Genomic DNA, 13,881 nt, shown 5'->3' on the forward strand with positions numbered 1-13,881 from the left:
ACATCACTTTATAACTACCCTCTTAATAATTATTAATGACACAAGAGAGCTGTTGCTTCTTCGTAGATGCTAATAAATCCTACACATAGGCATGTTATTACCAATATCTAAGTTACCATTGCCTCTTAAGGAAAACTTTCTTCAAAATGAAATAGTAAAACCTACAAAATATTGAACCTCATGCCAGAAGGGGGAGAAGAGGTAGGTGATTTAATACTGATCCATACACACACACACACATACACACACACGCACGCAATCATAAAAATAGATAAGATAGTCAGTTTTAAGAGTTTATATAACACATCTAAAGCTTTGTATTTTTATACACATATATATTCTCATTGAATTTTCACTAAACCTATAGTCAATATTGGGCTTCCCAGGTGCCACTAGTGGTAAAGAACCCAGGAACCATAAGAAACACTGGTTCGATCCCTGGGTTGGAAAGATCCCCTGGAGGAGGAATGACAACCCACTCCAGTATTCTTGCTTGGGAAATCCCACAGAGAGCCTGGCAGGCTATAGTCCATAAGATCACAAAAAGTAGGACATGACTGAGTGACTTACATAGTCAATATTATTTCTCCAACACTTTACATGGGAATATTGAAATCTCAGGTGGCACAAATAACTTTTTCAAGACTAAACAAGTTGTGAAAATATTATTTTTACTCTATCACAATTCTTATTTTAAAATGAAAGGATAAAGTAAATCTCTATTATTGACCTGCTGTGTTGTCTGTAACACTCAGTCTCCATGGTTAAGCAATTAGTTCCATCTTCAGTAAACTCATAACTAGAATCTACTGTGTTTAAGTCTTTTTAAAATAAACCTTATCTTATTTAATCTATCTTACCAAGGTAGAAATTATTAGTATTTTATTACAACTCTGAAAATTAATCCTAAAAAATTTTAAGTAACTTACAGAGCCTTCAGTAAAAAGTATTAGAATCAGGTTTCAAATCTAGTACAAAATAATACTTGCTGATTATGGGTGAGAGTAATCATACTTTTAGCTGATGGAATGAGTGTGATTTTGAAGGTCCAGGTGAATTTTACCCCAGTGTATTAATAGAATCTGCAATGTGATTAAGAGCTGTATATGAAAAAAATTTGCAAAATCATGAAAATATGAAATTTGTCACAGGATGGAGAACAATAAAGTGTCATACCAGGTTTTAAAAAGGAAAGTAGAATGTAAGAAACAGATTGAGTTTGATCTCCAGTGAAACATAATGTTTATTAGCTATCAGAATAGGTTCCCTTAAAATAAGACGTATCAGGCTAATTGCTTGAGTTACGATGTATATAACATCTGAGACCATGGTCCCATGATTCTCAGTATAATTTCACATTCATCATAGAATGTAATAAATGATGTGTCAAACTTAGTAAAAAAGATTAACAGCTACTATGTGTCCAACTTTATGTATGTACCAGAACCAGGGCTTGCCACTGTAGATAATCTTTTCTCATTTATTCTTACAATAAATTGATGAGAAAGGATTATTCCTTCTAATACAGCTGATAAAATGATGCTGAGAGAAATTAAATAATTTGCTTAAGTCATAAGCCTAAGAGTCAGATCTATGGTTCAAACTCTGGTTTGTTCAGATGGGCATTTGATAGAAGATTTCATTATATGCTCACAAACAGGGCTGAAAATATAGGCCAAATAGTGATCAGTTAACAGGTTCAGTGGATGTAGAAGCTGCTAAACAGCATAACCTAGAATAAGCTCTAGAGATGTCTCCATTGATGAGGCATAGGATTTGTGTTTGACCCCGTCATGTTCAAAATCTTTTTCAGTGATTTGAATGAAATCTATCAAATATTCAGATGATGTAAAGTGTTGGATGCTGTCAATAATCAAAAAGAGCCTGGCAGGTAGAATTATGAGCCACAATTAACAAGGTTAAATTAATAGAGTAGGTTTTGAACTTAGGCTCACTTGTTTATTCATTCTTGAGGCATTTTTTAATAAGTATTACAATGTTCAGGCATAGTGGTGGGTTCTGGGAATATAAAGATAAGGAATGTGTGGGTATTGCCCTCTAGGAATTTATATACTAGTGTTTAAGGTAAAAAACAGAGGGAATGACACATAATAGCAATTTCTATGAAATAGGAGTTCTTATTTTACTATATAGATTCACTTGTATAAGATCAAGATCAAGGATGGAAGTATGTTAAATATATTTGGTGAGATTTAGAATCTCTATTTTAAGAGAAATTCTGACTAATCAGGGTTGTTAACTGTTTAGCTTGAGAAAAAGATTTAGGAAGTAATAATGTACTTAAGATATTTGAAGACTTTCCCTGAGAAATGGAAATTAGACTTAATCTGCATAGCTTCAGGAGGCAGAGCTTGGGTCCCTAATTGAAATTAGAGTGAAACATTTTCAATCAGCACAAGGAAAAGCTTTGTGAAAGTAAAAGTGTTAGTCACTCAGTCCTATCCGACTCTGTGACCCCATGGACTGTAGCCCATCAGGCTCCTCTGTCCATGGAATTCTTCAGGCAAGAATACTGGAATGGGTAGCCATTGTCTTCTCCAGGGAATCTTCCCAACCCAGGGATCAAACCCAGGTCTCTTGCACCACAGGCAGTCTTTACCTTCTGAGCCACCAGGGAGGATTTAATCTGCATAGCTTCGGAAGGCAGAACTTGGGTTACTAACTGAAAATTAGAGTGAAACAAGCTTTCATTCGGCATAAGGAAAAACTATGTAGCTTATGGTTATACAAGATGAAAAGGGCTGCCTTTGAGAATCCATGCATTTAATAATATGTCAAGGAGTGTGAAGAGGCATCCCTATAAAGAAAAATAGTAACTTCTCACCTTAGTTCAAAGATACCAAATATTAATACAATATTCATTTGATTTAGTGGAAGGAATGAATACCCCGTTTTCCCATGTACAAAAAACAAAAACGAATGCTATATATTGTAATCTACTATTGAAATGATACTGGCATACATTAATCTCCAGATTATTAAACTTCTCTTTAGGCATCTAACACATAAAACTTTTTTCTAAAGATTAATTTCTGTATAAGAAAAATATTATGTCCTCTATTTCAAAGGAAACAGGAAAGTCATATGAAAGATTGATGTCAAAAGTTTCAAAAATAGCATCATGATTTGTGTGCTGTGTTTGTGGGGCTAAGTGGGGCATTTAATTCAGTTAACCAAGTTTAGTATGTCAGCAACCCTGTGAAAGATTGACTGTCCAGAGAAAGTTCAAATATTTGCTTTCTCTGCATAGAAATTACACAGAGTTGTAGGTATAAAAGAAGCAAGCCATATTTTTTAACTATCTGTATTTTTAGTAATGATCAGCATTATTTTTTGTGTTGACTCACTTATCAGTGTTACAGTAGGTTACATAAATAATTTATTATGCAGGTTGTTTTTTTTTTATTTTTTACAAAGGCAAATGTTAACAATTATTGTTTAAGATACCATGTATTTTGGGGCATCTGCTCATTTCTATAACTATAAAGTATGTTCTTAAAGCACTCCCCAGTTAACACTCTTTCATCATTTGGCAACTTGCTGAATGATTTGAGACTGGAATTCACAGATAATTATTTTATCTTGGAACCATTATCTCTCACTATGCTACTGTTAAATATGAAATCGCTATTTTCTTGCTAAAATACAAGTGATTCCTTTGGATGATTGAAAAAGAGAGGATTATGGTACTTAAATCAGTATCCAAATACGACAAATCCTCTTTCCCTGCTAGCCACCTTACTGTAAATTCTTTAGACTTGAAACTTGACCTTTTCATCTTAAGAAGCCTAACCAGTTTTCATCTATAATACCTAGAAAGTACATTCATTTATGCAGTCATTTCATTCAAAATAGTCATTGAATGTCAACATATTTCAGCCACTGTGTTGAGCAAGGAGAATTTAGCCCAGACTTCAGGCATCAGGGAATGTTTATCAGAGAAAGAGACAGTGAAAATGAGAGCTGAATGAATACGTGTTAGTCAAGTAAGAGGAGGAAAAACATCCCAGAACAAGATATTTGCATATGAAAACTCCCAGAGGTAAGAGGAGGCACTGCATAATTTGAGAATTTCAGATAGTCCTATATAGCTTTAGCATACAGTGTGAAGGTTACAGTGGCTAGATGGAAGACTGGAGGAGTAAGCAGAGGCTGAATTATAAAGGTCTTTCTTGCTATGCCAGAGAGATGATAGTGACCCCAAATTAAATGGGAAATACAGGAGTATTAGGAGATTTTGAAAGAGATGAGCTTAATTTTTGAGGTTTCTCATTCAAATACTTTTGTGTTATACAAGAAGATCTATCTAAGAAGCAATTAGAAACTTAAGTATGGAACTCATTAGAGATTGATATTAGGCAGAATATATAAAATTTAGACTTTGGGAAAGATAGATGATAGCTGCTATGCTATGCTATGTGCTGTCACATCAGTCATGTCTGACTGTTTGTGACCCCATGGACTGTAGCCCACCAGGCTCCTCTGTCCATGAGATTCTCCAGCAAGAGTACTCCAGCAGGTTGCCATTTCCTCTTCCAGGGGATCTTCCCGACTCAGGGATGGAACTTGCTTCCCTTATGTCTCTTGAATTGGCAGGTGGGTTCTTTACCACTGGCACCACCTGGGATGCTCTGATAGCTGAAGTTCTAGTAATGGTTGAAATGACAAAGGTAGAAAATGTAGGAAAGAGAAAGAAAAGAAATGAGAGCCAAAGTTAGAAAGGACCAATCTTACTCAACAGAAAGAAGAAAAAAATCCATGAAGGAAGATAAAAAAGAGTAGCCACAGAGGGAGGAAATCACTCAGTACACTGTACTATTAGAGAAACCATTTTATTGTTCAGTCACTAAGTCATGTCCAAATCTGTAACCCCATGCACTGAAGCACACCAGGCTTCCTGCCCTTCACTATTTCCCAGAGCTTGCTCAAACTCATGTCCATTGAGTCAGTGATGCCATCCAACCATCTCATCCTCTAATCATCCCTTTTTCCTTTTGCCCTTAATCTTTCCCAGCATTAGAGCTTTTTCCAATGAGTGAGCTCTTTGCATCAATTGGCCAAGTATTGGAGCTTCAGCATCTGTCCTTCCAATGAATATTCAGGGTTGATTTCCTTTAAGATTGACTGGTTGGATCTCTTTGCAGTCCAGGGGACTCTCAAGAGTCCTCTCCAAAACCACAGTTCAAAAGCATCAATTCTTCGGCTTTCAGCCTTCTTTATGGTTCACCTCTCACAGCTGTACATGACTACTGGAAAAACCATAGCTTTGACAATGTGGACCTTTGTCAGCAAAATGATATCTCTACTTTTTTAATATGCTGTCAAGATTTGTCATAGCTGTTTTCCTAGGAGCAAGCATCTTTTAATTTCATTGCTGCAGTCACCATTCACAGTGATTTTGGAGCCCAAGAAAATAAAGTCTGTCACTATCTTCACTTTTTCCCCCATCTATTTGCCATGACGGATGCCCCCATCCAGATGCCATGATCTTAGTTTTTTGAATGTTGAGTTTTAAGCCAGCTTTTTCATTCTCCTCTTTCACCTTCATCAAGAGACTCTAGTTCCTCTTCACTGGTTCCTCTGCCTCTTTTAAATCCAGCTTGTACATTTGGAAGTTCTTGGTTCATGTACTGTTGTAGAAAGAGAAAATGTCAACCTAATGATGGCAAGGAATATCAGCTGCTGCAGATGGTTCATATATCATGAAGACAGATTCTTGTCAGTAAATTTTGATTTAGCAAGAAAGATCATATTTATGAGCCTGGACGTATGTTCCAGTGGTGAAATCAGAAGCCTATTTGGGGTCAGAGGGGAAGTAAATTAGGAGTTTAGGGTTAATATATACATGCTACTATATATAAAATAAAATAAACAGCATGGACCTACTGTATAGCACAGGAAACTATACTCAATATCTTGTAATATCCTATAGTAGAAAAGAATCTGAAAAAGAATATATGTATGTTTAAAGCCTTCATTAAAAAATGAAGAGGTGAAAAAGAGATGAGGAAGTAGAGACTAGCAATGTGAATAGTGTTTTTAATAAACCTATCAAAGATAAGATGGAAGTTGTCCAGAAACATGAGATCCCAGAGATTTTTTTTTTTTTTTTTAACATGAAAGGCTTAACCAATCTCAACTGTCAGTGGAAGTAAGCCATCAAAGAAGGAGAAAATGCAGATGCTGGAGGTAATAGGAGACAAAGAAGGCCTTTTTTCTAAATGAGAGTTTAGGAGGAGAGCAGCTTTAGACAAAGAACAATGCACTACTTCTTGTGGACAGAACTAAACATTGACAGGAAGGAAAGTGAAGCAGAAAAGATGGTCTGTTGTTTGGCAGGAAGATGAGGGAACACCAAATGAGGACTTCCTTTTCCCTGAAAATAAGAAGCTAACATCTGTTGAGAGAGAGTTGGAGAATTAGAAGATTTGATATTTGTATCCTGTTAGAAAAGTAGATCAATTTAACAGCGAATTATAAAATCTTATTTGTAACACAATGTATTTTCAACATAACACCAAAAAATGAAACAATAGACAGGGTTCCAAAATTCACTGGATCCTGGAGAAGGCCAATACTGCCCCACCAGTCCCCTCCAACCACAGCCCAGCAAGGGAAGAGCTGGCAGAGACCTCCGCGGGCGGGGAAGGCCAGGCCCTCGAAGGCTGGTAGTTAGGCACAAAGAATGCCGCACCAGAGAGGGGCGCATAACGGGGATTATTTTGCCTGAAGGTATAAATGAATCTATGATTTGAGGAAGACACTTGTAATAAGGCTTTGTGGCCTCCAAGGCCATAGCTCCAGCCTGCCCATCTCTCTAGGAGATTACTAGATGCTGAAGGGTGAGGTTGGGGGACCCCAGAATTTTCTGTAGAGCCTGGAGCCGAACATCAGGATAAGGGATGGAAGAGCTCTTCCCAGCTCTCCCCTTTCCAGAGAAGTTAATGCTTCTGCTTAAGCACCTCCAAAAAGAGAGAGAGATACTGAGAATAAAAGAATAAAATGCACCCCCCCTCCCCAGGAAGACATCACCCAAGGCAGCTGGGGGCAACTGGAGCCCACCCTCCCAGAATCCATCAGTGTGTGCTTTGGGAGGGCTTCAATCCCTTGCTAACGCACTGCGCTGGGCAGGGCGGGTGTCACCCCTTTAGGAGCTGATCTGACTCAGAAGGGCCATGGTTTCACCCCAGAGAATAGCATAAACTCTCAAAAAGAGTCAGAGGAAGTGACTTAAGTTATTGTTTGTGGTGAAACAATATTCCAAAACTGTTCTCATTTTCTTTTGGAAATGTGTTAAAACGTGTTACCCAAATACCTCTTATTATGCAAACATTAAAAGAAAATACTGACTTGAGACCCCTGGTTTCAGATTGGGTCCTCTCTGTCTATAAAGAACAGTCAACACTTGGCAAGAATTAGATGAATAACATTCTTAATCTGGAAACAAGGCTGACTTTTCTTTTTTTTTTTTTTTAATAATTGTTTTCTCTTAAGATATTTATGCTTTCCACCTTGGTTTAGTTTCAAAAAGCCCACTGATGGTCAGGCACCAAGACCTTAGGATTTTTAGCACTTTTTTAACACCTTGTAGAGAAGAAACATAAACAGCCAGATGATACAATAAATTTTAGAAATTTGTGAAGTCTATTCCCCAGATTAGAATAAGAGGAAAATTAATTCAGAGAGGCTGATGTAAGGAAAAGAGAACAGAAACTCTTGCCATTATCGCTACAACAGCCCAGCATTAACTTCTCAAAATGAAAGAGCTTCTTTTAAAAATATGTACATATTAACAAAGAAATATTACTCAGCCATAAAAAGGAACGCATTTGAGTCAGTCTAATGAGGTGGATGAACGTAGAGCCTATTATACAGAGTGAAGTAAGTCAGAGAGAGAAAAATAAATATCGTATACTAACACATATATGTGGAATCTAGAAAAATGGCTCTGATGAATTTGTTTGCAAGGCAGCAGTAGACAAACAAACATACAGAACAGACTTATGGACATAGGGAGAGGGGAAGGGAGGGTGAGATGTATAGAGAGAGTAACATGGAAACTTACATTACCATATGTAAAATAGATAGCCAATGGGAATTTGCTGTATGTCTCAGGGAATGCAAACAGGGGCTCTTTAACAATCTAGAGGGGAAGGAGATGGGAGGGAGGTTCAAGAGGAAGGGGACATATGTACACCTATGACTGACTCATGTTAAGGTTTGACGGAAAGCAACAGAATTCTGTAAAGCAATTATCCTTCAATTAAAAATAAATAAATTTTAAAATAGATGTAGGGTTAATAACTGAGTTCTGTCAATGGGGTGTGTGTATGTGTGTGTGTGTTCACAGGAGCACACAAACTCATAGGTGGGGAGCTCTATGATAAATTACATTCTGTCATTACTTTCAAAACAAACTCCTCTTCCTTTGCAGAATTGTCAACATCATACTGCTGGTGACTTCTGTGAACGATGTGCTCTTGGTTATTATGGCATTGTCAAGGGATTGCCAAATGACTGTCAGCAATGTGCTTGTCCTCTAATTTCTTCCAGCAACAAGTAAGACTGAGAAATATTACCATATTTCCCAATCAGTAACACCATCTGTGTAGCACATGGACTTTTCTGTGATTTAGCTATTTTTTTCATGTAGACAAAAATCTCAATTTAAGATAGATTTTTTAAACAATATAAAAACATGACAAAAGTGAGCACTTAATACTCTATGGTTCCTTTTTCCTTTAAAACTCTGTCCCAAGTAAATAATGCTTATTAATTAAAATGTAAATACCAATGTTAACATATATTTATGAAATAAATAATTTATGTACAAATGTGTATAATCTTATAAGTTTTTAGAAAGACCTAGTGTTTTCATATAATTCTGCAATAACTTCAGCTATGAGGGATTGTTTGATGCATAGTATATAAATTTTATAGCTGTTTCCATTCATTTTCTGTGTTTAGTTCATGACTGATAAGAATTATCAGGCAGATAATTGAAAAATAATGTGGTTCCAGCAAGATGACTTATTGTTATGCTCCAAAAGAAGTCAGTATCTCCCAGAATCAAGGCCCTCTTTCTGTTAAGATAATCCAAGCTTGGTACCATGGAAACACAGCCATAAGGGGAAGCAAATGCAGGCATATTTTATTTCAGTGCTGTCAGAACATTCTGCATTGGTTTATGTATTGATGAAAACCCCTAGGTGTTTTCACTTACCTTTTTGCTAAGACAATCTGCACTTTCTTTTAAATGATTTATAGAATTCAATCTCTACACGGTAGGGTAATTTTTTTTTCTCTAAGAATTTGCTTTTGAAGGAATGTAGGGCACTTTGTTCAGAATTAGAATCCTAGACACCTTATCTTTAGTGTATAAGAACCATAAAGCAACTCAGATGAAGAGATAGTTCTACCTATTCCGTTTTTTTTTTTCCCCCCATCTTTGGCTTTGTTTACATTTTGAAAACATTTTCATGTGATTATCTCCCTTTCCTCTACAAGAATCCATTTTTGGTTGAACAGAACATATGTCTTGCATAGGATATCAAATGTGAATTTTTAGATAAATGGGATATTGATGAGGATAAAATGCATGATCTTATAATTCATTGAGCAAAAGTGGTTGGTGTGTGAAATATATTATTTTCATCCTCCTTTCCCTAATCTACCTCTGATGAACTGAGCTGAACAAGAGAAAGGTATTTAATTTATGGTTTATTAAAATGGGAATTAATAATTAATTGATAATTTACTGTAGAGTGAACTATAACAAAAGCTACAGGATATATAAAAAAGAAGCAGAACATCTCTTGGAGAGGCTCACAGTTAAATGGGTGTCTTCAGAGAGGTCAACTTAGATTTAAAGGAAATTTGAAGGCACAAAGTACCACACTTGATTTTGGAAACTTAAAGAATATATTAAAAAATTAATAATATTAATAATAAAGTTTTGGCTTCCTAGGTGGCTCAGTGATAAAGAATCCACCTGCCAATGAAGGAGCCACAGGAGGTACTGGTTCAGGGAAGATTCCCTGGAGGAGGAAATGGCAACCCACTCCAGTATTCTTACCTGGAGAATCCCATGGACAGAGGAGCCTGGCAGGCTACAGTTCATGAGGTCACAAAAAGACACAACTGAGCATGCATAATAAATTTTAAGTTTATTTAAATTATTAAATTTACAACAGACTGAAGAGTTTTTACTGGCAGAGATAGTAGAAAATTTATAGAGTAAAAGCTTAGAAGCAGGAAGCACAAATCACTTTTAAGAACCAGTAAGAGTTTGGAGCATGGGTTCAAATAGAATTTTATAATTACAGATGAATGAATAATAGAATGGAGGCCATACTGTAGAAATCCTTGAATACCAGTCTAAGAAATTGCTGTTTAATTTTCTATGTAATGAGGAAACACTACAAATTTTTATTTAAAAGATTAATGTGATCAGAGCCACAATTTAGGAAGACTATTATGATGGAATTGAGCATAATGAACTGAAACAGGAAAATAAGAAAAGCAAAGAGACTAATTAAAAAGCTATTGCACTAGTTTAGGCAAAAGATAATTAGAACCTGAAAAAAGGTAATAGCAACAAAAATAGAGACAAAAGGATGGATGTGAGGAAAACACAAGAAGATAGATTGTTGAATGTGACTCTATAGAACTGATAACTAATTAGATATGACAGGTTTAGGCAAGGCAGGAGTTGAAGCCAGGGCTTTGTAGCCAAATTGTGCTCCAATGGTAGTCATTAACAGAAATAGGGAAACCGGAAATTGTTAGAAATTGTTAGAACATCTTACTAATTTTCATACAGAAAGATTTCCTGTCTTATTTCCTTACACTAGATCACATTATTTTGTATTTAAAGTAAAACGTAGTTTGAAATCCATATGTAAATTACAAAAGACAGTCTTTATTTTAAGTGAAACATCTATTCACACTTAATGCATTGAAATGCCAATGGCAATTTGGGATAAGTAATAAAAAAATTAAATTGCTTTTGTGTCCCCATTTTTTTTAACCTGAAAGATATTCAGTAATACTTATTCTACTGTCTGACAAATATGCAGGAATTCTCATCATGTTTTTATTTTAATTCATGAAAAATAGCACCCTTTTTCTGGATGTTTGATATTTTCATGACTGTCATATAATTATTAAAACTTCACAGTTCTAACATGGTCAGTGTCATGCATTGTTAATTCATCAAGAAACAACCTACTTTATTTGTTAACTATTATTAGTAATATTTAGTTGTGATATCCTACCCTTGAATGTTGTTGTTCAATCATTAAGTCGTATCTGACTCATTGCAACCCCATGGACTATAGCCTGCCAAGCCCCTCTGTTCAAGGGGTTTTTCCAGACAAGAATACTGGAGTGAGTTGCCATTTCCTTCTCTAGAGGATCTTCCTGACCCAGGGATCAAACTCACATCTTTTTGCAGGCAGAATCTTTACCACAGAGGCACCAGGGAAGCCCATTACCCTTGAATGCTGCTGCTGCTAAGTCGCTTCAGTCGTGTCCAACTCTGTGCGACCCCATAGACAGCAGCCCACCAGGCTCCCCCGTCCCTGTGATTCTCCAGGCAAGAATACTGGAGTGGGTTGCCATTTCCCTCTCCAATGCATGAAAGTGAAAAGTGAAAGTGAAGTCGCTCAGTCATGTCTGACTCTTAGCAACCCCATGGACTGCAGCCTACCAGGCTCCTCCGTCCATGGGATTTTCCAGGCAAGAGTACCAGAGTGGGATGCCATTGCCTTCTCCATACCCTTGAATAGGAACTTATAATTACAAATATGACATTTGTAACCATCAAAAAACAGTTCCAATCATCTAGATATTAGATAGCATTGCTTAAATTTATAAAAATAAATAAGTCAAATGACTTTTTCAATCTTTATTTCTTTTCTGATTCAGTTTCAGCCCATCTTGTATCATGGAAGGCCTGGATGATTACCGCTGCACAGCTTGCCCACGGGGATATGAAGGAAAGTACTGTGAAAGGTACGAACAGTTATGAGACATAGAGGGCAATGATGCATAGAGATCGTATAACAAAGGATCATAGTAGAAAAGTATTCATTATTTTTACAATGTCATTTTCATGTTCTCTCATAGTTTATAAGCTTTCAAAAGTATTTTTCTATCTTTAGAGTTTACCCAAAGAAAGTTTATATTTTAGCACATATATATATACATACACACCCTAATATAGATTGGAAGGGAGAAAAAGAGCATTTTACAAGAACAAATAAATCAATTTCAAAATGTTATGTGTAGTTAACAATAACAAAAGCCTGGTGATACATAATTCTAATTCTAGTTCATTGGGAAATACTGGTGGGCACTTACTACATGCATGTTACTATTCTGAGAACTCTGGCACTACATCACCAATTATATACAAAGTTCAGAATATAAATTGTATCAAGCATTCTTAATTAGCACAGTCCAAATATTAAAGTGTTAATTGGTTCTCCTTTTCAACATATATACAAAAAATATTATTTAAAGGCTTCCTCTCGCCATATTTTTACAAATTCTAATAATGTGTGTATGTAGTTATCAGTTGAGTTATCAAATCCTAAAGATTGATGCTTTGAAAGTGCTGCACTCAATATGCCAGCAAATTTGGAAAACTCAGCAGTGGCAACAAGACTGGAAAAGGTCAGTTTTCATTCCAATCCCAAAGAAAGGCAATGCCAAAGAATGCTCAAACTATCACACTATTGCACTCATCTCACACACTAGTAAAGTAATGCTCAAAATTATCCAAGCTAGGCTTCAACAATACATGAACTGTGAACTTCCAGATGCCCAAGCTGATTTTAGAAAAGGCAGAGGAACAAGAGATCAAATTGCCAACATCCACTGAATCACTGAAAATACAAGAGAGTTCCTGAAAAACATCTATCTCTGCTTTATTGACTATGCCAAAGCCTTTGACTGTGGATAACAATAAACTGTGGAAAATTCTGAAAGAGATGGGAATACCAGACCACCTGACCTGCCTCTTGAGAAACCTGCATGCAGGTCAGGAAGCAACAGTTAGAACTGGACATGGAACAACAGACTGGTTCCAAATAGGAAAAGGAGTACATCAAGGCTGTATATTGTCACCCTACTTATTTAACTTCTATGCAGAGTACATCATGAGAAACGCTGGGCTGGAAGAAGCACAAGCTGGAATCAAGATTGCCAGGAGAAATATCAATAACCTCAGATATGCAGATGACACCACCCTTATGGCAGAAAGTGAAGAACTAAAGAGCCTCTTGATGAAAGTGAAAGAGGAGAGTGAAAAAGTTGGCTTAAAGCTCAACATTCAGAAAACAAAGACCATGGCCTCTGATCCCATCACTTCATGTAAAATAGATGAGGAAACAGTGGAAACAGTGGTAGACTTTATATTTTTTGGCTCCAAATCACTCCAGATGATGATTGCAGCCATGAAATTAAAAGATGCTTACTCCTTGGAAGAAAAGTTATGATCAACCTAGACAGCATATTAAAAAGAAGAGACATTATTTTGCCAACAAAGGTCCATCTAGTCAAAACTGTGGTTTTTCCAGTAGTCATGAATGGATGTGAGAGTTGGACTATTAACAAAACTGAGCACTGAAGAATTGATTCTTTTGAACTGTGTTGTTGGAGTAGAACTTTGGGAGTCCCTTGGACTGCAAGGAGATCCAATCAGTCCATCCTAAAGGAGATCAGTCCTGGATGTTCATTGGAAGGACTGATGTTGAAGCTGAAACTCTAGTACTTTGGCCACCTGATGCAAAGAGCTGACTCATTGGAAAAGACCCCAGTGCTGGGAAAGATTGAAGGCAGGAGGAGAAGGGGATG

General features: G+C 36.5%; 1 protein-coding gene across 1 annotated transcript in view; it reads left to right on the plus strand.

Moving 5' to 3' along the window:
• The window catches only part of LAMA2 (laminin subunit alpha 2), a 699,730-nt gene that overhangs the window by 489,392 nt on the left and 196,457 nt on the right, over window positions 1–13,881 (plus strand). The window contains exons 30-31 of the mRNA XM_002690220.6: window positions 8,456–8,580; window positions 11,950–12,036. Of these exons, the coding sequence (XP_002690266.2) occupies window positions 8,456–8,580; window positions 11,950–12,036 (212 nt within the window). The remainder of the gene's footprint in view (window positions 1–8,455; window positions 8,581–11,949; window positions 12,037–13,881) is intronic.

The sequence above is a fragment of the Bos taurus genome, chromosome 9 (genome assembly GCF_002263795.3).
Source record: "Bos taurus isolate L1 Dominette 01449 registration number 42190680 breed Hereford chromosome 9, ARS-UCD2.0, whole genome shotgun sequence".
Classification (NCBI taxonomy): domain Eukaryota; kingdom Metazoa; phylum Chordata; class Mammalia; order Artiodactyla; family Bovidae; genus Bos; species Bos taurus.